The sequence below is a fragment of the Stomoxys calcitrans genome, chromosome 1, assembly GCF_963082655.1.
Source record: "Stomoxys calcitrans chromosome 1, idStoCalc2.1, whole genome shotgun sequence".
Classification (NCBI taxonomy): Eukaryota; Metazoa; Arthropoda; class Insecta; order Diptera; family Muscidae; genus Stomoxys; species Stomoxys calcitrans.
This window is the reverse complement of record NC_081552.1, coordinates 52,866,067-52,893,424: the sequence shown is the minus strand read 5'-3', so window position 1 is coordinate 52,893,424 and position 27,358 is coordinate 52,866,067. Positions and strand designations below refer to the sequence as shown.

Here is a 27,358-nt window from a genome sequence, read left to right as displayed (position 1 = left end):
AATTAAAACAAAAGTAAAAATTTAGGTTACTGAATGTTATTATAATATGAATTTAGGAATAATTTATGCAAAATAAATGGGCTTCAAACGGTTGAAATAACTCAATTCATGGCCTTCCGAATTTGGTAAAAAAAAAATTGTTGCCAAGGGAAGGCAACATCCAAAGAACAAATGATAGAAATGTAAAGAACGGCCCATTGCAGCTTTGGTGGTACAGCGGTGGACATGAGCCCTTTGAAGTTTAGTTCCAATCAAACTAAATGCAATTTATTATCGTTAAAACATGTTGGTCGCTGATTTGGAGCCGTGGGCAAGCAAATATTTCGGTCACAGACCATGGACGTACCAATGAGACTCGGCACCGTGCTTTAGCACGTATAAACCAAGAATGGCAAACAAAAAACATGTTCATTTGGTCCACAGTGTGGCTGTCCAATTTGCCACATGCCAATCCGACTGACTTTTTTATTTAGGGGTCCCTTTTAAGAGCAACGTAAGGACTACAAAATATTCCCGTTTGGATGCGCTGAAGAAATACAGTGTACAGGAATGGGCCTCAGAACAAATGATAATGGTACATGTGGTCATATAGCGTAAAAGCGAATGGAATATTTCCACATACTTTCGTACTTTGAATCAATGAAAAATATTTTCAAACAAAAAAAAATGTGGTCATTTGTTAGCTAACCGGTAAATCGAAATAACATGCATTTGTTACTAATAATATAAACGTTTTATTTAGATTATTTATGTACGCTTTATTCGGCAATGACATTGGATTATTTTTATCTATCATTTCTCTGCGAATACGGACAAAGTTATCGTCCTTTTCAGAATCAGAGAACGACAAGCACAACAAAAGCAATGTAACCATGCTTTTTTTTTATTTATAAATTCACGTTTGTGTTAAAAAAAATGCAATAAATTCATATTTTTTACAAAGGCCGGGTAGATGTTGTTCATTTTCATGTGTGTATTTGTTTTGCCACAATCCATTTGAAAATGTTCGATACGACAGCTTTCGAATACGGTTCATTCGATACAAAAGCGTACTCGATCACATAGGCGGTAATTCGGTCCCAGATGTTCTGGATAAAATATCAGTGCGGCATTTTGGTCCTTTTATTTACCCGTCTAGCGGGTTCGCTAGCTTAAACCCGTTTACACTGCTCTTTAAATCCGGATTAAATGGCTCGATCATTTGTTTTCCCTTTATTAAATCAGCTGACGAGAGCCTAAACCCGGATTTAATGAGCAATGTAAACGGGGTTTTATGCATGATAAAATAACCAGGTAGTCATGACATAATTACCAGGTAATGTAACGTAAACAGCTGAGTACAATTTCTTTTTCTTGCCAAGTGCACTATCTGTCAATGAGTTTTGGTTGTGTGTGGGTATTATTGTTAAGAACCATGACACACATAAACAACGAAAAATGGCGCAAACTAGTAGCATACAAAAAATCACAGTTGCACTAATCACCGGTTTTGACAGATAGTGCACTCAATATTTTGTTGTTGGGCAACGGCCACTACCTGTAAATGAATATAACCTGCAGGCAGCAAACAACTGAGTACAATTTTTTCCCGCCAAGTGCACTATCTGTCAACGAATTTTGCTTGTGTGTGTGTGTGTGTGCAATTTAGTTAAGAACCCTAACACACACAAACAACGAAAAATGGCGCGAATTTTTAACATATTTAATCACTGATTTTGACAGCTAGTGCACTCAAGATTTGGTTGTTGGGCATCTGCTCCTACCTGTAAATGAATATATCTTGAGAGCAACTACAAAAAAGCGGTTGCCGAAAAATCCTATTTTTAGCAACTGACATTGACAACTTCAATTGAAAGTTCCCATCCAAGGCGTATTTATCAGGTGGCCGCCTCAACCCACCTTAGAGAAATTGGTATGTCAGTTTAATTTTGAATTCGCCTTACAAAAATAAAAACTTTAATATGAATATTTCATAAATTGTCTTTGCTGCTGTTATAGTTTTTAAACTTAAGGAATGTAATGACACACGTCTAAAAACCCCATTCACTATCAACTTCACTCAGGGAACTTAGGTCCATTGTGTCGCCCCCGAAAAGGATTCAAAAAGCGCAGAAGAACACTGATAAAATTTAGGTCATTACAATGCCAGACATTAGAATGAAGAAGATTAGGAGCCAACATGCATGAAAAATTGGTCAGGCGGTCTGGAGAAGTTCTCTCCAATATGCCATTTAAAGCTATAGCATTCAAGAATGGTGAAAGAACTATGAAGATGATTTAGACAGGAAAATAGGTATTTGTGTAGGCATAATCCTGCCCCTGGTCCCACAATTTCAGTCCGGGGACACAAGTCCGCCTTGTATCCCCTGCAGGGTCAAAGTCCTGACATCTCAATAGCTTTTCAGGAGTTTAAGTAGTGAGAGCGGCAGCTTCATCATATCTAGGACAGGCCCCTGAACATACTAAGTTAACTAGTATTAGTGAAAAGTACCAACTTGATCTTTCGCCGATTTACGTGCTGCTCAGAGTAATTCTGGTTCAATTACGTTCCGGCAGATGCAGCCGCCTCAATTCTTACAGAGCAAGAATTGATGCCGTCGTGCAAGATGTATGTCCCGATTGTAACCATTGTAACCACCCGCCATACATACCTATTTAACTGCCCAGCCAGACCCACTCGACTAAGACCCAGATCCCTCTGGACGCAGAGGGATCTGGGTCAAGCAAACGAAAGATAGAAAACAACAAACTGCTACAACAACAACAATGTCATCGTCGTACCCAATAACTCAAACCCTCCTTTTCAAACGACCTGAAAATCCCAAAGATATCCATGGGCCAAAAAGGGGTACACAACCCCTCCTTGTTGTGATTGAGCTCTAAGCACAATCTTCATATTTGAGCCATTTGTTAGTATCCGTTAATTATCCCTATCAACATCAGCACTCACTCTGTATCTATCTACGGCTATAATAAACCTAATGAAAACTATTAAAACCTGCCATCTTGGTGGTTTTGAGGGTAAAGCCTCTGGAGCTAATTGGAATTGGAATTTTTAATTTTGTTATTTCTTGCTCACATACTCAAAAATTAATAAATTCTTTCTTCTTGCTCTGATTGGTCGAAGCAAGTTTGTCAGGGCGAATCGAATTTTCTTCGCCTTTATTTACAAAGTTTGGCATCTCATTCGCCGATGCGACCACCTTATTAAATACGCCTTGGGTAGATGGAGTCTACTGAAATATTGGGAAGAAATAAAAGAAACAAGTTAAAAGGCATTAGGTTCGGCCGGGCCGAACTTTGTATAACCACCATCTCGGGTATATATGTAAACCCAGTTTCGTCACAATCCGGTGAAAATTGGATAACTTATGCACCCAAATTCGGCACTGACGTTGAGTGGTCTAATAATTATAAGTCACTGTTGAATTTTGTATTTCAAATTTCAACAAAATCGGGTAATAGATAAAGTTTTTATGAGTTTCAGACTCTTAACCGGCATGTCGGTCTATATGACATGTATATTTTAATACAGTCCAATCTGAAGCATATTTGAGTCGGATCTTGGGAAGCATAAAAATACGCACTGATTCAAATTTCAGCGAAGTCGGATAAAAAAAATAAAGTTTTTAAGGGCTTCAGACCCTTTATCAGGAGATCGATCTGTATGGCAGCTATATCTAAATATACTCCGATCCGAACCATATTTGGATCCTATGTCGGAAGGCTTAAAATAACCCACTGTTTCAAATTTAAATAAAGCTTTTATGGGCTTCAGACCCTTTATCGGCAGATCGGTATATATGGCACATATATAAAAATATAGTCCGATCCGAACCATATGTCGGGAAGCCTTAAACTACTCACTGTTTGAAATTTCAGCGAAATTGGATAAAAAATGGAGCATTTATGGGTATTAGACTCTTTATCAGCAGATCGGTCTATAAAGCAGCTATATCCAAATATTGTCCGATTTGGCCTGTTCAAGAACTTAACCAGCATGCATCAAAAAGACATATCTGTGCCAAATTTCAGCTCAATATCTCAATTTTTTAAGGCTGTAGAGTGATTAAAACTGCCAGACACATGGACATCGTTAAATCGACTTAGAATTTTACGACAATCCGAAAAAGATATATTTTGTAGGTTCGGAAATTGATGTTTCCATGTGTTGCAAACAGAATGACTAAATGAATATACCCCCTATCCTACGGTGGTGGGTATACAAACGTTAAATATTTGTGTATTATTTTGTCAAAATTGTATTTCATAACTTTGTCTTCTTGGTTTGGCTCGAGGTCATCGAACAATTTACAAAAAAACAGGTGTTTGTGTTTTATTTAATTGTTTCATTTGTAATTTTTACCAATATTTCGGCCACCGCCGGTGATCTTCATCAAGGTTTTAACTATAAATTTGACAAACAAGTAATTTTGCAAAAAATAAAAAACTTTTACACATTTGAAAATAATTACATTTTGAAACAAAACAATCGACTTTTCCTTTACAGCGCACAATAAAATCACAGAAAATTGTATTTCTATAGAAAATGTCAAAATTTAATTTCCGTAGAAAATTATGTTAAAATTTTATTTCTGTAGAAAATTTTGTCAAAAATTTTTTTTTTAATTTTTTTTTTATAGAAAATTTTTTTTCTATGGAAATTTTTCTCAACATTTTTTTTTTGAATTGGACGTAAAGTGCATTTTTTTCTTTACAGAAATATTTTAGAAATTATTTTTTAATTTTTCTTTAGAGAAAATTTCTTGGAAGTTTAGTTTTGAAGAAAATGCCCTTGAAAATTTGGTTTTGAAGAAATTGCCCGTAGAGATTTTCATAGAAAATTGCCTTTACAGAACATTTTTTCTTTAGAGAAAATTTCTTAGAAACCATTTCTTTAGCGAAAAAGAAAAAAATGTTTGAGGACATTTCTGAGAAATTGTGTCGTGAAAAATTTTCTTACAAATGATGTCTTCAGATGAAATTTCTTAGAGCTACTTTGTGGTGACTGAGTCCAAATTTCATGTTGGAAAAGGGAGTTTACATAAACATTTGGGTGAAATGAGGTCGATTATCTTATGCCGTGGTATTGTTTAAAAATAAACGGATTCCATACAACTGTCTGGGCCCTCGGTTCAACATTTGCATGGGGCTGGGCAATCTTGGCTCCCCACCATACAGCAGAAAGGCTTGGGCTGGCGGTGCCACGGCACTCGTATTGCTCCGAGCAGGTCAAAAGTAAAGCTGTAGTACTTGCTTCACGCTCCCAATGTGCTTGTAAAAATGATTTCATTTCACTTCATTTTATTAATGTAATAAAAAAAAAACCAACAAGGCCCGCAGTATATCAATAGGCTTGAGCATTTCCGTAGAACACTATAAAAACTTTTTGTCAAAATGTTTTTGATAAACTCTATTCCTTTTTTAATGAAATGAAAATTTGTCAAAATATTTTTATAGACAATTTTGCCAAAGTTAAAGGAATTTGTACGAAGTGTAGATAGGGACAGTAGGAATGTGGTCATGTACTCACAACTGCACATTAATTGCTATGCCCACAGACATAGGAAAAGCGGAAAGTAGCACACGTAAGCAACTTTGTGTACCTTCGTTTGGTCGAGTCTACTTTGTACTCTTTCCAATTTATCAAAATTTTATTTGTTTGTTTGCACTTTTTTTTTTCTTTGATCTTAAAATCTTATTTAGCAACATAACACATTTTGCTTACTTTTGAAAGTTCTTTGCTGTGCTATTCTTTGAATAGAAAGCATTAAACGAAAATTTTATAGCCGGACAATACCCTGCAATGGAATCTAAATAAAACAAAAAATAATATTTTTAGTAGAATATGAACCCAATATTTTGTTTTTTTTTTGTTAAATGTAAAAGTCTTTTTTTTTATTTAAACGAAATTAGTGATTACAATTATTTGACAGTTCTTATTGATAAAAATAATTATGGTAGATTCCTCTGAAGGCTACATTGCAGTTCTTTAAGGGTCTGTTGCATGCGCTCGGTTCCCGGCTTCTGATAGCATAGATTCAGACAAACTGAAACCATATCTTGAGCTTTGCCAATAACACGACGTCGTGATCTGGACCATATGGTGTGTGCATTACTCGACAGCAAAGTAATGACTCTTATGGAGGATTGCACCAAATGCCATTCGTTGCCCTCATTAGCCCAAATTCGCTCATTTATGGAAATCATACGCGAATAGTATTCCATAAGTAGTTCAATGTCGATATTCAGGGCAGCCAATTTGTCGGGTACTATGCCCTCGGGCAGCCTTAGTTGACAAGCCTTTATTTCCAATTCACGTATGATAAAGGCTAGGGGGAAACAATGGCCGGATTCTCCAAATTCCTTGAAAAGTGATTCGATTTTCGAAAACAGACGTGTGGCTTGTTCTTGTCTTGTGTTGGCACTTTTGACTACATTGTCGATTATTTGATTCCACACCGATTCTATGAGCAGGGGATCATTGTGATGCGAACAATTGAGTATGGTCAATTTGCATTCCCACAAATCGAAACGGTCGGCATAATTCTCATACAGCTGGGTAATGTCAAATAGATATTTGTTAAGATCATCCACAGCTTTGGCTGCCTCTGGATTTATGTTGGCCAAAGATGTAACAGCATCAAGGACATTCTTTTGGACTCGGGCTATTTCCAGTTTATCCTCTAGCTCTTTGAGTAGCACACCATTTGAAATGGAATAGCCAACGCCATCATTTCGCATGCATATCACAGCTCTGGCTAAATATTCAATACGTTGCTGCAGAGGTATGCCAGCACTTGCCGCGGAAGCCAAATTATCCAAGATGCGGGCAGCCTGGGCATGATAGCCATTCTTTTCGTAATATTTCCATAGCAGGTCTATCAAATTGAAGTTGTCTGGATTGCGTACCACATTGCGGCGTAAAAATTCTCCCAAAGACTGTTCTGTTAGCGAAAGCAATTCCGAGAGCATATCATGTACCATAAGCCATTCATAAACACAAACATGTAAGAGGGGATCCTTCACCTGCACAGCCATGGTCACAATTTCCATTATTTGAGAGTGCGAGTTAGCTGCCTCCTTTCCACCACCACAGGTGTTGCGTAAAAAGTCCTGATTCGCATTATTGTTGCACACTGACTGATAGACATGGTCTAGCATAAGTCGAACTTCTTTATAACAATTAAGACGAGCTGCATATGCAGCATAACCCTCCCGATCATCCTCTGGCTCTCCATTCTGGTAGAAATGCATGCCATATTCTTCAGGATCTATTTTGGAGGCACACGTAGAGGTCAATTCAATCACCCCCTCATAGAATCCACACAGAGTAAATTGTTGGCAAATATTTTGCAAGGGCAAGTTGGGGGCAGCATCTTTGCATAGCTGCAGAGCGGTGCGCAACTTTTCCTGCTTCTCCTCCACAATGGAACAATTCTTGGAATTCATTAAAATTTCGGTGGCCTTAAACGACACGGCATCCTCATGGCGATAGAGGTTTGGGCAAACATCTCGCAATTTTGCCGATATGGTGCTAACCGAGGCATTGTCCTTCAAGTAGCTATTGATGAGGGCCACAATTAGCAGGGCACACAGCTCCGAACGTGATAGTATCAAATCACGGAATGTGCAACTCTGCAATACAGACTGCTGGTCCTTCTGCAGTTGACTAGCCAGAAAGTGAAATTGATGTTCACTCAAGACCTTCCACAAGGCCAATACTTCACAGGTGTGTTTTATAAAATGTATCAGAGCTGTCAGGGAACGCTTCTCCTCCGCCTGAGCTTGTTCATTAGTGTTGGCTTGTAGGTCGTTGGTGTGGTTTATCATATGATGCAGGCTGTTGTATCCAGTGGGCATGGTGGTTTGGTTGCTGTACGAACGCACCGTGCAGGAGAGGTCACCCACCGAATTGGATTCCAAAAATTGCCGAATGGCATACAAATCCTCCAAAATCATAGCCGAGTCTATCTGAGTTAACGAACTGTTTAGATTACCATCCACGCATCTAACCTTCCAAATGGGACGCAACAGGCGAGCTATGTATACGTACAAGCTGTCGTGTTTTGAGGAGTATATAATAATGGGCATATCATTGCCTGCCGGAGCTATGCCCGAACCACTTTGTGGTGACTGGTTGCAAACATCGAACAGGCGGTTCATATTGGGTCCACAGTTCATGTTAGGCAAGGGAGTTGACATGAACATTTGCGGGGAATGAAGTGGATTATCGTACGCCGTGGTATTGTTTAAATATAATCGGTTTCCATGCAAATCTCTGGGTCCTCTGTTCATCATTTGTATTTGGCTAGACAATTTGGGTTCGCCACCGTACAGCAGAAATGCTTGGGCCGACCACATGGCCAAATCAGTGCCTCGGTATTGTTCTGAGCAGGTCAAAAGTAAGGCTGTGGTACAAGCTTCTCGCTCCCCATGGGCTTGGAAAAACGACTTCACAGCCTCATGATGGGGACCATGGCAAGATATTAACAATTGCTGTAGTATATCGATGGGCTTGAGCAACGCTATAACGTGGGCTCCCTGATTTGTCAACATTACCACCTTTTCCGGCTTCTGCGCTTTTCGCAGTATGGACTGCAATTGACCACTAGAGCGATTGGGCATTTCAGCCAAACTCCAGACAATGCCATCCAAAGGTATAACCGTAGTAGACTCGGTGAGGTAATTTCGATGTGGAAAAGGTGCTGAGCTAATGGACCACAAAATGTCTTGGTCTTGCTGCGAGGTGGCCACCAAAAGCAAAGTTCCTTCATTGTAATGGGCCGAATGTACCTGCCTCGGCTTGTTGATAGTCGTATTGGGTGTATATCCCGGAGGCAGACGCACATGCAACAGATACAAACCCATTGGCGTAGACATAGACGTGGCATTTGGCGAAGATGTAGGGCTAGGCGATGTACATATGTCGGATGATGATTTTGTTGGCGAATTGTTTTGCAGGGTCATTTGAGATTTTTGCTCCTGGCTACTAGGGCTTTGAAGATGCTGCAAATTAGTCAATGGTGTGGTGGCAAAATATAGCCGCACTCCGCATTGTGTCACAGCCAATAGATTAAGACTTTGTCCCTCCTCTTTGTTTAAGGGGCATATGGCTTTGATGGGCTTCAAGACTGCAGGATCTATGGTCTTAATGATATTGCTGGCACTTTGTGCAATTTCGTTTTGAGTTACCTTCGTTAGACGACGCATTGCGTTGAAATCTTGACCCATGTCCCATACTTCTATGCAGCCCTTTTCCGTTAGGACATACAGCAAATTGCGACTTTTATCGGTGGACAAATGAACAATGGGATCATTTTCTGAAAATACTTTCAAGAAACTTGGCACAATATACGAAACAATGCCCTGTGAATGATTTATCTTCTTGCAACGCTTTCCAAACCAACTGGATTCTGCTTGATAGGATATCTCATATAAACAGCCATCTCGGCCACCCAGAAATATTCGACCATTTTCAGTACCCAAAACGGTATTGATGGATACATTGTCCGTGCTCAAAATGAATATGGGTTTGTTCATCAGCTGCATCTCCTCAAAGGTGGCGGTGTTCTGTATATTTCGCATGGGCGACGATATAGTTTTAGTGGTATCTCCAAATGTAACTCCTAGAACTATGATTTCGATGGGAGTTGTCAGAATTAATAAATATTTGATATCATTAATGAAAACTCCTGCCTTTGGTTTGACCAGGCCAACGCTAACAATTAAGTGACTTAGACCATCATAGTAGGCAACATCTCGTGTCTGCTCGTATGTCCAGATATATATTTCCGAGTCGATGGTTAACCAGGCTCTGCCAATTTCCGGAAACAAGCCCATCATACAATGACATTTGATGTGTTTGAAATGCTCTAGAATTTCCGGCGGTATAGGAATCTTGCTAATCGTCTGCAACTGATTCAATTGTTTGTGGCCCATGGAGAGATTCGCAAGTGTTTGATAGTCATTATCATTCAAACCACTAGCTGTAGCCATAACATGCTGATTTATCCCAGTCATCTCAAGCAGACCGGGAGCGGCCAAATCAATGGAATCATATTTCTCAAACATGTTACCAGCAAAATCCAACAGTTCAATTTGACCACTCATTTTATTACTTTTATTAAACGTCTAGATGTTATTGGAGACAAAACAAAACAAATATTACTATGAGTTTTCTTTAGTATTTCAGTGATTTTAGGTAAAACAAACAATTCTCTTGATCAAAATTTATTAAAAGTCAACCCGGCAAAGCCTCGCGCGTTTTTGACAGCTATAACACATCTGTTTATACTGTATATTTTTTTGTATTTGCTAATGCGTTGGTGCGTCAGTGTGTGTGTGTGTGTGTGGTTGGCTATGGCATAGCTATCTCATTCTCGCATACACAATGCAGGGTTGGTAAAATCATATGGCAGCAATAAATGTCTCAAGAGAAGTATGAAAGAGTTTTGTAAATACCTATGAGTTGCTGATATAAATTATTTTTTAGATATACATGGATACATACATATGTACATGGAAAATAAAAGAGAATTGTACTATTTTTATTATAATATGGTAATCAAAATTAAAAGCTATTTCAAATATTGAAAAACTAGTTTTTGAATTTTATCCCACGTAGTTTGTCTAGGTAGAACATTTGTATGTCTTTCAAACGACAGTTGAGAATTGACAACTACCTGTCAACACAAACTTTGTGGAAACAACAACAAAGTCGATTTTAATAAAAAAAATTAACACTAATTTAAGCAAAGTTTAATTTTACTTTTTGCACTTCTTAAGACAAATTTATAAGAATGTGTTTGAGCAATACTGACTACTTTCACCACATCATCCCTTAAAACTGAATCTGTTGGTTAACATATTCCAATGGTCAAAACATATAGCAAATTCCGCCGACATTGAAATGGCCAATAGTGCTAACGAAGTTCACATAAAAGAAGAGATCGATATAAGTAACGATGAGTGCAACCAAAGTAACTGTGCGGGAATTCTACAAAACAATTGTTTGGATGTAAAATTGGAGGTGTTAAGTGCCAATGGTGATTCAGAACTGGAAGTATTGCGTGTGGAATCTCCTAAAATATCCAGCAGAGAAATGCGATTGAATGCTAGAAAAGCTATGGAGGTAAGACAAAGCAAAACATGATTTAAAAACTTCTTTTAAACCACATCAAACCAAAATGAGTGTGAGATGCCAGGAATTTAAAGTTAAACTTTAGAAATAGGGACTTCCCTATTTCTTCTCTTTTATCTTATTGCTTATATATATGCTTTTTTTTCATTAATTTTCTACCAGCCTGTGCGCAGAAAACGTGCCAAGAAAGCCAAACCTAAGCCCAAGCCAAAACCCAAGGCTCTAGCCAACAAAGATGATACTATAACCATAGAAGAAATCGTGGGCTGTCGAAATCGCAATCAATTTTGCTATATTTGTGGTCTATTCACTCCACCGAATAATGCAAGAAATTTAACTAAAAATCTTTTAACAGCTTTTGAGAAATATTTTGCAGTTACCTTCAAACCAAATGAGGGCTATATTCCCGATGTGGCATGCGATTATTGCTATCGGGGTCTAATGGGATGGAAAAACAAATCGGAGCGTCATAAAATCAAATACATAAAACCCGTTACATGGTTACATCAAACTGAACACATGTTGGATAAGTGTTATTTCTGTTTGACCAAAACTACAGGATTTCGTTATAGTACAAGAGATAAAATTTCCTATGCAAATACAGCGGGTGTTGTTAAAGCGCGACTGAGATGTGATGTAGATAACGCAGCGTCACCAAATAAAAGGCCACGTAAAGAGCAAACACAGGAGAACGCTGGTATTGGCGAGAAGGCGAAGAATGCCAATGACACTGCAAGAGGTGAGGCTTCTAAAGAAATTTCTATGAATAGGGCACAATTAGCTTGCCCAGTAGATGATGCAGAAACCCCATCAACTACAAGCGGCTCGACCAGTGGTAAGGCTTCGATGGAGAAAATAATTTCAAAGTAGCATGTTATTTAAAATATTAAATATATTAAATTCCTCGTGCATTGTTTAAGATAAATAATGTTTTTTTTGTGCTAGTACTTCTGTTGCTCCTTTCATTCCATTTGTGTCTTATCTTTTCTATTTTTATCTAGTTTTTAGTTTCTAGAATTCTAGCTGCAATACTTATTTATTAATATTTTTATCAATATTTTACCGGTCAATTGACTTTAAATGACACAAAAGTTAAGATGGTAGTCTGCAGTTTGGCTCAAGACAATTTAGATTTTTGCGAAGGATACGAGAGTGAGATGTCTGTTTTTGCCAACGATATCAAAGCGCAAAAGATCTCCAAATTCAGCTTTGATATTTGTGTAGTGATTACGCCACTGAGGCCAAGAAAGCATTGTGGATGTTGCCATTCATTTCGCTGCAAAAAAAAACGATTCCGACTACATCTACAATTATGCCATAATACTTGATGCCACTACTATTTGTGACAATGTCAAAAATAGAAACAACAACCCGTAGCCCTTAGGACGCTGAAAAAGAAACCTTGCTGCCTGCATGCAATGCAATTGGCGGCTCGGTAGTGAACTATGCAGCGTCAGTGTGCTCTTGCCAATTGGGAAACTATAGTAAATAAAACCCAGACTTGCCAGATTGCTGTTCTTTAGGTCTCATGCGGAAGACAAAGGTTCAGAAGATACTGCTAAGAAAGTTGTGATCTTAGCAGTATCTACTGGCCTGTTAAAATCATCCTGTGGCAGATAGGCAACCAACGCCACCGATCCAGGACAAACAGCTAAAAAGTATATACTGTATTAGTATCATCAAATATTAACTGAATGAACCGAAAAAAAGCCCCAGGGAATTTCTTACAGTGTACGGTCGGATCGATTTTTTGTATGCCCGCGGGCATTGTTTTAACCTTTTCAACGGTATTGGTGTTGATGTCTGATATAGAGCGATGGGTGGTTCAGCGCTACAAAGGGGGGACCCCAGAATCTAGGCCCGCCTAATATTTAGCTTGATCTAGAATCTATGTGGTCTATAGTATACTGCCAATTCTTTTTTAACATTTGATAAATGAATGCAAATGCAAATTTTGCCCATGAGCATTCCACTAGGGTATAGGGGCAAACTTCTCACATATCAATGAGTGCAGTCCGTTTTAAGTTTTAAGCTTAATGATAAGGGGCCTCCTTTTTATAGCCAAGTCCGAACGGCGTGTCGCAGCGCGACACCTCTTTGGAGAGAAGTTTTACATGGCATAGTACCCCATAAATGTAGCCAGCATTAGGAGGAGAAAACTACCACTGAATATTTTTTTCTGATAGTCTCGCCAGGATTCGAACCCAGGCGTTCAGCGTCATAGGCGGACATGCTAACCTCTGCGCTACGGTGGCCTCCTGTTAATTGAATTATTTAAAAGTGATGTTCATTTCCTTGAGAGCGCAACTTAATATTTCTCAAAATTATTTCCAGCTGTCAGCCAGTTATTAAAAGTGCAGTAAAGTGATGTACTGTATAAAGTACTGTAATCAAATTTACCAAGCGTTTCTGCTTGCCATGAAGAGCTGTCACTTATGTCATAAACAATACCAAGGCAAAACCAATCAGCGCGTTGAAGTTTTCCCACAACGCTTGCTAGTTTTTCTTGGTGACCGAAGTATAACGCGTGGTGGCATATTCGCCTGTAATTACAGCTTTGAGTTGATAATAAAATACATGGAACTTCTAGCATTTGATAATTATTTAAATTATTAACATAAGCTTTTCTAAAATATAATCATACAAACCTCGACCAAAAGCAACGCCCAATAACAAAATAAATTTTAATTTTGATGGTGGCCAGAGAGCGTTGTTTTGTGCTGCCATTCCTCATAAAGTGTATGTGTTTAAACTTGTTCGGCTTCAACGCGAAAAACTAAACCCAACGCGTTCATTGGTTATTTCATTACGGTTCAAAGAAACAGTAGTTTATAACAATAAGAAATCACTTAAAATTAAGTTTTGTTTTTTGCACCTGGAAAATTGTAGAGAATTGAGAAGCTGTGCCACTACAAAATATGTTGGAAGAGGTGTATATCAAAGATGAACCAGAGGAGCAGCAGGCTGTGGCCAGTACCAGAGGCAACAATACCCATCGGATGCTTAGAAGAAAAGGTCCTGAAGTGCATTACCTTCATGAGGAGCCAAATGGATTGGAAGAGAATTTCTTGAGAAAACATAAGATGGACAGTGATAATGAGCAAGTTGAGCGAGACGAAGAATATACAAAAAGGTCATCCAAGTGGTCTACAAATTCCAAAGAGGTAAAAATGAAATTACACAGCATTCGGTGGTGCGCGCTTACAATGTTGGGCGTTTGTAGAAAAAAGTTTTTATAGTTGGCATTCTATTGCATAAACTTCAAAACAAGACACGCAAACTGTTTAGTGATTGATAGCTATTAAAGTTGTATTACACACTGAGATAAAATGCACGTAGTATATATATAATACATAAATATGTACGTTAGTTATTTTAATTGTTGATTCACACGACAACGCAACGCACGCACATCGTCGCATGAAGTTGTTTTTCGACTTTTCCAGTCCTCACTACCAAAATAATGTGTGTACAAATCATGCTTCCTCCTTCTAATCTAAACTGTGGACACTAATCTCCTCGTTGTCTCGCCTGGAATAGCGGCTATCTTTAAGATATTTATTAAAGGTAAAGGTAGCAAGCTTCTGTAATATGCTATATTCCACAGTGGTAATAGTGTAAAATTTTAAAGAGACAATAGACATGGTCACAAACGATCGAAAACAGAAAATTATAATCTAATACCATGCACCATAGGATGGGCGCGTACTAATTTCGTCATTCCGTTTGTAGCGCCTTGAAATATTCGTTTGATTGTCATGATAGTTTAAGTCGATCTAGGCATGTCCGTCCGTCCGTCCGTCAAAAGCACGATAACTTTCGAAACAGTACAGCTAGGCGCCTAAAAATTTGCACAAATACTTCTTGTGCATGTAGGTCGGTTGAGATTGTAAATAGGCCAAATCGGTCCATGTTCAGATATAGCTCCCATATAAACCGATCTCCTGAATATACTTTTTCACCCTCTAGAGAGCACAATTCGCCGAGGGGGCGCAAAATTTAGCAAATGACTTTTCCTATGACCTCCAAAAGATGTACTAAGTATGGTCCAAAAGGTCAAATACCTTCTGGGGGCTCAATTCTTATCCAAGCATATAAAAATATCCAATAGGGATTTCTTGTTACGATCTCTTATTATTATGATCTTCCATAGCCTTTTAGTTTCTATCTATTGGGTTGCTCAAAAAGTAATTGCGGATTTTTTAAAAGAAAGTAAATGCATTTTTAATAAAACTTGGAATGAATTTTAATCAAATATACTTTTTTTACACTTTTTTCTAAAGCAAGCTAAAAGTAACAGCTGATAACTGACAGAAAAAAGAATGCAATTACAGAGTCACAAGCTGTGAAAAAAATTTGTCAACGCCGACTATATAAAAAATCCGCAATTACTTCTTGGGCAACCCAATATAAAGAGAACCCGTGCAAATAACTTGACAAGTTCGACCCATGGTGGAGGGTATAAAGGATACAATCCGGCCGAATTTAGCATGTCTTTACTTGTTTTGCTTACATTTTTTGTTTGGTTTTTAGGAATTGTTAAAACTTCTGAAACTTAGCAAGCTTTTACTTGCTTTGTTTGCATTTTTTGGTTCTTAGGACTTGTTATAACTTTTGAAATTGTTGATTTTAATTTCTCACAAAGGTTGAAAAGCTCATCAAGGAAGTTAAAAAACATAGTATTTTGTACGCAAAAAACAAACGGGACAATAAAAATATATATAAACGCAAACAGGCCTGGAAGACCATCAGCAAAGCTACTGGCATGTCGGGTAAGAATAATTTACTAATATTTAAATTAATTTAAAATATACAAAGAAATAATTAATAGCTTATGCAGAAGAAAATTAGAAAGCAGACACATGTTTGAATGTAAGGGGGAAATGGAGTTTATAGAGCGCACCTCCAATTTCGCTAAAATTTGGTGTGTAGCTGGGGGTTGACCCTAGGATCACGAATCTGAAGTCCTGCTTTGGGGCAAAAGCACGTGGACTCCCCTAGTGGCGAAAAAACCCCCCTCAATGGGAAGTGCTTTAACATAGGCAAGCGAAAGGAATTCACGAGCAGATTACAAATAAAAAAATCTAAAATTTGGAACCAGGATGGATCCAAAGGGTCTTGAAATAGTGAACCCCTTGAGATAGTGAACCTAGGCAATATGGGTAACAAATAAAAATGGAAAAGTTCAAAATTAGTTTATTTTATAATTCAAGGAAAGCTTCAAATGTGAATATTTTTTCAAAAAAATCGCGGGAAAATATCACAAAATAAAAAAAAAAATCATTTTCATTTGCAATCCACTCGACCGAATTAGTAATTTACGCGTCAATCGCTTTCATTTGATACCTATAGTGCCTAGGTTAGGGGTTAAAAAGTTTTAAGGTATGGACCAGATCCAGCCATATTTGTATACAGCTGCCATATAGGCCTAAAATATGAGGTAAGCCTAACAAGAGAACAAAAACCTAACTATTTTGGTAGGAACCTACCAAAAACAGCAACACTGCTCCTTAATACCTTTCGTTTGACAAGCATATTCCCTGGGTTGGAGGACTTCTCATTGAGGGGGACTTTTTCCGCCTCTAGAGGGGAGCCAGTGGCCCCAAAAAAGGACTTCAGATTCGTTTTCCTGGGGTCCACTCACATCTATAAATGTAAAATTTCAGCGAAATCGGAGGTGCGCCCTATAAAGTGCCGCTTGTGGAGGTAATAATCCTCGACAGCTGCTGTAGATGAGGAAGGTCATTGCGGTATATTGGATAGAACGCCGAAGAAACAAAATTGCCAGTGGTTATTTAAAGGCGCTAATAACTCACTTTGTCATAATGAGTATCATAGGCACTCAGTATTTAAGCAAGGTTCGGTGCCGCCCGGCCTCTCACTGCGAATTGTTCATGACTGATATTGCAGTCACTTATTTTACCTATAGAGCATTCTACTATACGCAATCCTTGGACTAGCCCTATAGCTCTCAGCTGAGCTTTTCGTGATAATGATAAATATCACAGATCGGAACTCAAGTTATCCCGAGTCGGTCATATTTAATTCTGGCTTATGTTAATTCTGATTACATTTCTCAATCTCTGTAAACGTTTCCTGAATAATACCCCTTATTCTGGTTGGCGATGGTGAAGTCGAATGTAGAAGTTTTTACAAAATGGTATTATGGTTGTCGAAGACAAAAATTCGTTTACATTTTTGGTAACACGTAAATCGAATTCAACTGTCAAATTTAACGATCGACATATAAGTTAATCGCGCATGTTGGTCGAAAGAGTATGGAACGTACTTTTATATTATTTTTTTTTTATTTACCACAATATTTTTCTATTATCAAACTGTCGAAGGTGAATAAGTTGCAGAATACCACGAAAAGTGAAAAGTGAAACTGCTGTCGATTTTCGTCTTCGACAACGGGAATAAGGGTGTTATTTTTTGTTATTTGAAATTTGTATTTCTTTTTAGAGTTCCATTTTGCTAATGTCCATGAATGCCTTTTTTCAGAGTCCGATTGCAGAGTGCGATGGAAAAGTCTGCGTGATCGTTATTTAAGGGAATGTAAAATGAAAATGGAAGAAGCTGTGGACAGCGGCTCCGAAACTACTGAATGGCAGTGGCGTTTTTTTAAAAGCTTAGAATTTCTTCATGACCACTTGATGCCGAAAGAGTAAGATTTTCTTTGTAAAGGTTTAACAATTGATAAATAGAAATATTTTAGGAAAACTTCAAATATATCAAAAAAGCGACAACATGCTGATAAATTGAAAGCTGAATCAGATTCGGAGTTATCAAATTCCGAAGAATACATAATAGATAGCAATGAAGCTAAAGTGGTACGTATAACATGAATTAAGGGCCAGTGCTACTAACATTTTGTCACTCGATCCGTTTGCCAATTCATTAAAAACATGTGTTTTCCCTCTATAAAATCAGATATTTTCTAAAATTTGTCGAATTAATCTAGTGACAAAACAAAAGATTGAAGGCGTTTCAAAAATGTACATGGGGCAGTAACCTTAACACAGGGTGTGGTTTTCGACTCTTCTGAAAAATGTTGTCAACACTTGCGTACACGTAATAACTTTATTTTAGTTTTATACTCTGTGCGACAATATTATTCAAAACATGGCGAGGAAAGTTGTTTTGCAACGTTTTAATCCTTGAGCGATTCACCGAATATTCAAAATATTCGACAGAAAAGTTCGCGATAAAAAACAGTTATACAGGGTGGCTGATGAATATTGCTACAATGATGAATATTGCTACATTTTTTTTTCGGTGTATGGAATACATTTTTCTTTTATTCATGTTAAATTAAATTATTAAATTAATTATTAAATTATTATTAATTAAATTAATTAATTAATTAATTAAATTAATTATTAAATTATTATTATTAAATAGAAAAAAAGTTATTACATTTTTTTTTGGTAGCGGCTTTCATCAGCCACCCTGTAGGTCTCCGAATATATACCATCCCAAAACTTAACTTAAACGTCAGAAAACATTAAAAATTGAAAACGCATTTTGGGGTTAAAGTCGTCGAACCCACGGAAGTAGGATCTGGCCAAGAAATACTTCCAACTCTGAACATCTACGGAACAGGTGCCCAATGGATTTCGAGTTGTTACGAACGAACACCGTGGCGCAGAGGTTAGCATGTCCGCCTATGATGCCGAACGACAGGGCCCAAATCCCGCCGTGAACATCAGAGGTGGTTATCCCCTTACTAATACTGGCTACATTTGTGAGAAAATTTTGTAATCGTCAATTAATCGTCAATTAATTTGCTCAATCATTTTTGTAATCGAATCTTTAAAAATGTTCAAGTATGGTGCTTAAGTAAGTCCAATTAAAGGAACACTTCATCGGCAAGGGCTGCCGCCTCGGTGTACAACACACTGCTACAACAACAACAACAAAGGCTATTGTGTCTCCTACAATATGAAGGGAAGGAGATTTTAAAGACCCATACATCCCGAATTTAGACAAACCTATAGCAAAAGCATGGCAGTCGTTTCTACGTGGCTTACTAACCCGATGGAGTCCTTTATCGGCAAAAGGCTGTCACCTCAGTACACAACAAACTGGTACAACAACAACCACAAATTTATGGGGCACCCCTACCCGAAATGCGAAATTTTTTGGAGAACCCCCGCGGAGGAGTTTTTTCTATACGGGTGACCACGGACCTTTTGCCCAAACAACGCAAATCATGTTCATATTCCAGTTACAACTCTGTATCAAATGTAGAAATTAATTGAAGTTTTCAAAAAATTTCAATCATTTTTTAATTGAATCATTTGAATAATTAATTGAAAATGTTTATCATTTTTTAATTGATCTAAATAAAAAGTTAATTGAAAATTTAAAAATCACAACCATTTTTTAAATTGAATTGAATTTTTTCAATAAATTTTTCAAAAACGGTGATTGATATTGTCATTTTCGTGATTGAAGCAGTTTCAATTAAAACATTTATTGGATCAATTAATTTTGTGATTTAAACCGATTTTTATTTTTTTCTGTGTACACGGAAAAAATCGCCAAACAATTTCCAATTAAAAATTTAATTGAAAATTGTTTTTTTTTATTTATTTGTTCAAATATTAGCCAAGCCCTCAGACCTTATTTGACTAATGGACTATACTTAAGTTAAAATATTATAAAAAATCTTTTCTTAAGTATAAATATATAATAATGAATGACTACTCAGTTGAAACAACATCAATGAAAATAAATAAAAATTTTAATTATAAATTACATGGAACAAGATACGAATTAACACAAAAAAATGATTGGCGAATGATTGACTACTCTAATAACTTCAGCAACTTAAAGTAGCTAAACACAGCAATTAAAATTTTAAAATCTTAAATCAGTAAATACATAAGTTATGGCTTTTATGTATTTATAAAGCAACCCTAAAATCAAAATGAGCTAAGATACATTTAGTTTAGCATTTTATAAAATATTTCCATAAGTATAAATAATTAATAATGGTTGAAAAACTACTCAGTTGAGACAGCTTAAATGAAAAATAAATAACAATACAAATAATAAATTACATGAGAAACGAAAGATTTAAAAACAAACAATAAATCACATTGATGAATGTCGGCAGCTGAATGCAAAAATTATATTTTTAAAATCAATAAAAATATATATTTTGTTTTTAAATTTTTGTTTTGTGCAACCCTGAAAACAAAATGAACTAAGATACATCTTCAAAATATGTGCATTGTTAAGACAATAGAAAAAATAATGGGAAGAAAAAAGTTACAAAATATTAAAACTGCAAAATTTAAATATTACGAAAATTAACATCAACTTTTTACGAAAATTTACAAAGGACATATTGAATAATTGAATTAAGGGGAAGTGGCCAAGCATTAAAAATTGTAGCTACTCTTTCAATTAAAAAATTAGTTGATTCAATAATTTTTTAATTGATTCAATGATTCAAAAATTTGCCATTTTCAATGAAAAAAATAATTGATTCTATTAAATTTTTAATTGAACCTGAAAATTTTTTCAATCACAATCGTGATTAAGTAAATATAATTAATTTCTATTTTGTCCCCTACAATATAAAGGGAAGGAGATTTCGCAGGCCCATACGTCCCACATTTCAAACAAATCTATAGCAATACCGGTTCTACGTGCCGTACTAACCGGATGGAGTCCTGCATCGGCCAATGGCTGCCACCTTAGTACACAACACATTGCTACAGCAAACACAAATCTATAGGGCAACCCCAAGGTGAACCCCGGCGGAGGAGTTTTTTTTATACGGGTGACCACGGACCATTGTCCAAACAACGCACCTCAAGTTAGTTCATATTCTAGGTAATCGTCTGTGTATCAAATGTACAGAGAAAAAAATGAAAATCGGGTTTAATCACTCATTGATTAATTAACTTTTTAAATAATTGATCCAATTAACTTTTTAAATGAAACTGCATCAATCACGAAAATGATAATATCAATGACAGTTTTTGAAAAAGGCGATGAAAAAATGCAATTAAAAAAACTGCATATTCTATTAAAAAAAATTTATGGAATTTTTTGAAAATCCAATTGATTTTTAATCGATCCAATTAAAAAATGATTGACGTTTTCAATTACTTTTTTAATTGATCCAATTAAAAAAATGATTGACATTTTCAATTACTTTTTTAATTGATCCAATTAAAAAAAGATTGAAAATCGCAAAAATTTCAATAAATTTTTTAATTGCATTAATTAAAAAACCAATTGAAAATATGTTTTATTCCAATTTCAGTGAAAAGCGCGCTATTGAGCGCACCCTCGATTTCTATGTAACTTAGTTCAAATATGTTAAGATTCTGGAAAAAAATGAGATTTGTCTAAGATTTGAATTGCGTTTAGAAAGTAGTCGGAGGACGGTTGATGTGGGAGTTTTATCTTATATACAGAAAGTATTTATTAAAATGTTGAGTGGCTGCACCTTTTCCAATACGAAAGGTACCAAAAGTTGAGTCTTAAAAAATTTCTGATTCAAAAAAAAAAAATGATCGTAAGAACTTATTGTTCAATTAAAAATGAAAACCAATTTCAATCAAATTTTCTATTTAAAATTTCTTCAGATTCAATTAAAAAAATGATTGAATCAATTAATTTCAATTACAATCGTATTTGAACAAAAGTTTAGATTCAATTAAAAAAAACCTATTAAATCAATTAATTTTTTAAGTAAAAACTGCGTATATTTTAAATATCGATCGTAATTGAAAAAATACCGCGGATTCAATTAAAAAAGATTAATTCAATTAACTTTTTAATTGAAAACGTGTTTATTTTAATTGATTTAATCGAAAATTAATTGATTCAATCATTTTTTTAATTGGATATGGCAAAAATTTCATGTCGATATTATTTCTGCCTAAATTTCAATCAGGATCGTATTTAAAAAGTAAATCGGATTCAATTAAAAAATGATTGATTCAATTAATTTTTTAATTGAAAACGTTTTATTTCAATTGATTTAAGCGAAAATTAATTGACTCATTAATTTTTTTAATTGAATCTGATTTTTTTATTGAATCTGAACTTATTTTTTAATTAAACTAATTAACTTTTTTATAATTACGATCGTGATTAAAATTTTTGATTAAAAAATTAATGGATTCAATCATAGTTTTAATTGAATCTTAAAAAATATGTGATTAAAAATGTTATCTTGTTCAATTAAACAACAACCGCTTAGACTATTAACTGTTTTTCTTTTTGTCACTCAATTCATTGAGAACAGCAGATTTTATGGACGGAAAACAGCTTTTTTCATTGAATTGGCAAACGAATCGAGTGACAAAAGGAACAAAATGTTGTCTAAGCAGTAAATTTTTTCAATATTTTTCAATGGAAGCGGAAACTTATTAAGACCCAACAGTGCTTTCGACTACCTTTTCAAATTTCTAGACGCAAGTCTAATCTTGTTCATGTTCAAAATATGCATATTAATGGTATAATCTTTAACATCGATCTAATTTAAACGTTTTTCTGTTGGGATTACTCCCGCAATGCAAGTCATTCATTAAGTTAATACCAATTTTTTTACAATTCGGGAAACATTATTTTCCGTTTCATTTTTGGAAAAACCCCCGGAGATGTTTTGTTTCTAAGATGTGATCATGGACCCAAACATAATCCTCAAACAATAATAAAAGATAAGGACGGATCGGAATTAACAACGGCCCAACAGCAATTAGAGATGGCGCGAATTTTTCAGCTCCATAGAAGCAACAACCGAGGACGTAGGCTCCGACCCTCTTATTCTCCCAGTGCGCCGAAACCCATGCAGTGATATATCTAAAGCCCTACCACCCTGCGAACGAATTGAGGCCGTTTTGGTCTCACTCAAAAACGGCATATCAGCCGGTTCTTACAACGTACCTGTTGCGGTATGGAACACACCTCATGCTCACTCAATCACACCAACAATTAGAGAGGCCTGGGATGCAAATGTTATTCCCTCAGAATGGAAGAAGGGAATCATGGTCACGATCCCAAAGAAGGTTGACAGTGCAAAAACTGTAGAGGTATAACATTGTGAACACAATCAATAAGGTAATGACAAGCTTTCTGCTTCAACGTATTTCGTCTGCACTTGACTGCATTTTACGACAGAACAGGAGGGTTTCCGGTAGGACGTTCCACATCAACTCCGTTTAATCATTGAACAGTCTGCACCTATGCCTTATATTCATCGGCTTCGAGCGAGCTTTTGACACAATTTCGCGAAGCTCTATGTGGAGCACGCTGTTAAATAAGAGCATCTCAGAAAATATCGTGACTCTAATTGGGGAGCTGTATAGGAACAATCCCATGGCAGCCGGTTGTACGTACCGGATTGACCCGATGGAGTTCTTCATCGGCAAGGGCTGCCGCTTCAGAGTATAACACACTGGTACAACAACAACAACAGCTGTATAGGAATGGAAAAGTTTCAGTCCGTTTAAATGGAGCATTGCGTTAGGCACATAAAGGCGATATTGAAACGGTTGAATGGAAATGGGACGAAAGTAGGCCTGAAGATAAACGTGACAAAGACCAAGTTGATGAGGATAGCAACAAAAAATTGCGACCGCTTACTGTAGAAATCCGGAAGAGGAAATGGATTTGAATGGATCATATCCTACGCCAACAGCGCAATGATATAACGAGAAATATCCTAGGAGGGACGCTCGAGAAACACATGGATCCGCTGTGCCAAAAGAAAGTTGAAATCAACCAAATATCATGGAATCAAGCCAAGACTTCGGCCAAAGATAGCGTTAGATGGAGAGAGCTTCTTGATGCCCAAAGTTCACACTGAACTTTCCAAAGACATCAAATACCCCCCTTTTTAAACTTCCAAAACCCGTTTTGGTTCCTCTTTCATAATTCATTTTAGCATTTTCGACAGGAGTTAATCTTTTTAATTTGAGATTTTAATATGTTGACATCACTAATAATATGATCTGCTTTTATTTTCATCTCATCTTTGTACAATTGGAAATTAACAAAAAAGGACAAACTACTCATCAAGGAAGTTAGAAATCATAAAATTTTGTACGTTCACACTGAACTTTCCAAAGACATCAAATACCCCCCTTTTTAAACTTCCAAAACCCGTTTTGGTTCCTCTTTCATAATTCATTTTAGCATTTTCGACAGGAGTTAATCTTTTTAATTTGAGATTTTAATATGTTGACATCACTAATAATATGATCTGCTTTTATTTTCATCTCATCTTTGTACAATTGGAAATTAACAAAAAAGGACAAACTACTCATCAAGGAAGTTAGAAATCATAAAATTTTGTACGTTCAGAGACATCTGGAATTTAAAAATGATGCTAAACGTGCACAAGCATGGCAGTCCATCAGCAAATCTGTTGGCTTTCCAGGTAAGAATATAATTTATTAATAAATACATTTTGGATTTAGGGTGGAATTGCAATCGATGTGATTGTTTAGTGCGTCTTAAGAGAAAAGCGAGTTTCTGGCCTAGGCAGCACCAAGTGTTGCCAGGTGTAATTTTACATTTCCATTGGAAAGTTTGTCATTTCGAGCATTATCGTGCTCAAAACTTTTTGTCGTTCGACTATCATTTGTGTTGTTTACAAAGACTTAACCATGGATCGCATTTGTCGAATTGCGCCCCATAGAGGCTCAAGAATCAAGATCCCAAATCGGTTTATATGACAGCTATATCAGGTTATGAGTAAAGCTGGCAAAATATCGATGGCATTATCGATACTATCGGTATTTATTTTTTTTACTGAATATCGATTGATATTAATCCGATGGATATTATCGAAAAAAGTAGATTTTTTTGCAAAATTAAACAAAAATAAGCGATGTGACGCTAAATCTCCTTTAAGATGAATTGCGCCTATAGAGGGCGCAATCGTCATCCGTTTAGGCTAACATTTTGTACAATTCTATCTCTCATGACTTCCATCTGACTTTATTAATATTGGTTTTATTTGATCTGTGATATTGCTTTTTAATACCCGAGTCCGAACGGCGTACCGCAGTGCGACACCTCTTTGGAGAGAAGTTTTACATGGCATAGTACCTCACAAATGTTGCCAGCACTAGGAGGGGAAAACCACCGCTGAAAATTTTTTCTGATGGTCTCGCCAGGATTCGAACCCAGACGTTCAGCGTCATAGGCGGAGATGCTAACTTCCGCTACTATCGATATTTATTATTAAAACTATCAAAAATATCGAATGTTGCGACTATCAATTGTTTGCCAGTTTATATGGCAGCAAAACATGTACCGATATGGTCCATTTACAATACCAACCGACCTACACTAAGAAGAAGTATTTGTGCGAAATTTCAAGCGCCTTGCTTTACTCCTACGAAAGTTAGCGTGCTTTCGACAGACAGACGGCTGGACGGACGGACATGACTAAATCGACTTGAAATATCATGAAGGTCAAAAATATATTTACTTTATGGGGTCTTAGACGAATACTTCGATGTGTTACAAACGGAATGACGAAATTAGTATAACCCCATCCTATTATGGAGGGAATAAAAAAGGGTATTTTCTCCTGAACATTTTTGTGCGAGTGCATTGGTGAGCTTACATCTTTGTATGGCTATGAAGCACCATGCTATAGCCCTGTGAAGAACTTGGGACGAAGTATCGCATATTTTAACGAGTAAAATCGTTCGAAATCTCTCTATTGTGAATTATTTGCTTCTTTATTGGACGGAAATTTTTGAAATTTAAGAACGCGAATGTTTAAATCGTGCATTATTTATAAAAACTTGGACATAAAAATTTATATACAAGTGGTATAACACCAATTAAGCACGAGATGAATTTTCATTTGATACGAAAGCGCATTCGATCACGTATGTGGTAATTTGGCCCCTGGTCTAATGAATCATCCCACCCCAAAACCAGAAAATTTATTTAACAACATGCAAAGAGTAAAGCTGTTCTGCCATTTGGATATACTACTACTACTACTACTACAGGGATACTTCTCTCATATCAATGAGTGCAGTCCGATTAATGTTTAAGCTCAATGACAAGAGACCTTTTTTATGCGGAGTCCGAACGGCGTGTCGCATTGCGACACCACTTGGTAGAGAAGTTTTAACATGGCAGGATACCTTACAAATGTAGCCAAGATTAGTAAGAGGATAACCACCGCTGAAAATTTTGTTGATGTTAACGACGGGATTTGAACCCAGGCGTCCGGCGTCATAGGCCGACATGCTACCCTCTGCGCCACGGTAGCCGCCACTTGGATATAACAGATGCATATTCGCATCTGCAGATGAATGATGAATTGGCGCATGCACTTACCCTAAATACTCCCACTCGCGGTTTATAGGACCAACAAAGACTGGTATGGGGCTGCCAATATACCCGCCATTTGGCAAAGAACTATGAAACAATGTTTGCAACTTCTTCGAGGACATCTTGATATATGCCGAAAGTTTTGATAACTTATTAACAACTTTGGAGGCAACATTAACCCGATTGAGAGAAAAGGTTTTAAAACTTAACAGATCGAAGTGTGTATTCGCGGCTCCAACGGTGAAATTTCTTGGGCACAAAATTGACGAGTATGGGATTCTCGAGTCGGATAGAAATGTAACGGCGGTTAGAGATGCACCAAAACCAGGTAACCATGACGAGCTGCAATTGTTCCTTGGAAAGGCTGATTATAGCAGACTTATCTACGAAGCAGAAAATCTTTTAAGTGGACAGCGGATGCTGAAAAGGCGTACTTTGACATTAAAAATGCACTAATATCTGATCAAGTCCTGATGTCTTACGAACAATCGGCAACACTTTTTCTGGCAACAGACGCGAGTGGCATTGGCTTAGGCGCCATTTTATCACATAGATTGCCTGATGGGCACGAGAGGCGCCTATTGCCAATGCTAGCAGGACTTTGACAGCGATCGAACGTAAATATCCTCAGATCGATAAGGAGGCTCTAGCCACCGTTTGAGCTGTGAATAAGTTCTTTTTTTAATGTGCATGGACGCCACTTCACCCTCATTTCGGACCATAAACCGCTGACACAGATAATGAATCTGTCGAAGTCTTTGCCAGTTTAATGCATAAGCCGTATGGCCAATAACGCAAATTTTTTGGCGAATTTCAACTTAACTGTCGAGTTCAGACAACAAAGGCTAATGCGAACACCGACTACTATTCTAGAGCAATGCG

At 36.7% G+C, this 27,358-nt stretch overlaps 3 protein-coding genes across 11 annotated transcripts in view; 1 reads left to right on the top strand and 2 right to left on the bottom strand.

Annotated features, from left to right (window-relative positions):
• The window catches only part of LOC106092403 (uncharacterized), a 166,615-nt gene that overhangs the window by 27,544 nt on the left and 111,713 nt on the right, over positions 1 to 27,358 (bottom strand). The window lies entirely within an intron of this gene.
• The window catches only part of LOC106090092 (nuclear pore complex protein Nup154), a 257,128-nt gene continuing 235,621 nt past the window's right edge, over positions 5,852 to 27,358 (bottom strand). For both annotated transcript variants that reach the window (XM_059360325.1, XM_059360326.1), the window contains exon 2: positions 5,852 to 10,134. In XM_059360325.1, coding sequence (XP_059216308.1) covers positions 5,956 to 10,134 — 4,179 coding nt within the window. In that variant the 3' untranslated portion in view covers positions 5,852 to 5,955. The remainder of the gene's footprint in view (positions 10,135 to 27,358) is intronic.
• LOC106090091 (uncharacterized) overlaps positions 10,584 to 27,358 on the top strand; it is a 63,011-nt gene continuing 46,236 nt past the window's right edge. Inside the window, exons 1-6 of one of the 4 annotated variants that reach the window (XM_013256167.2) lie at positions 11,891 to 11,978; positions 14,033 to 14,307; positions 15,789 to 15,915; positions 17,648 to 17,810; positions 17,862 to 17,976; positions 24,428 to 24,554. In XM_013256167.2, the coding sequence (XP_013111621.2) occupies positions 14,062 to 14,307; positions 15,789 to 15,915; positions 17,648 to 17,810; positions 17,862 to 17,976; positions 24,428 to 24,554 (778 nt within the window). In that variant the 5' untranslated portion in view covers positions 11,891 to 11,978; positions 14,033 to 14,061. Of the gene's footprint in view, positions 11,135 to 11,305; positions 11,979 to 12,183; positions 13,883 to 14,032; positions 14,308 to 15,788; positions 15,916 to 17,647; positions 17,811 to 17,861; positions 17,977 to 24,427; positions 24,555 to 27,358 lie in introns of those variants that run through there. The other 3 variants (XM_013256169.2, XM_013256168.2, XM_013256166.2) reach the window with 3 other exon arrangements.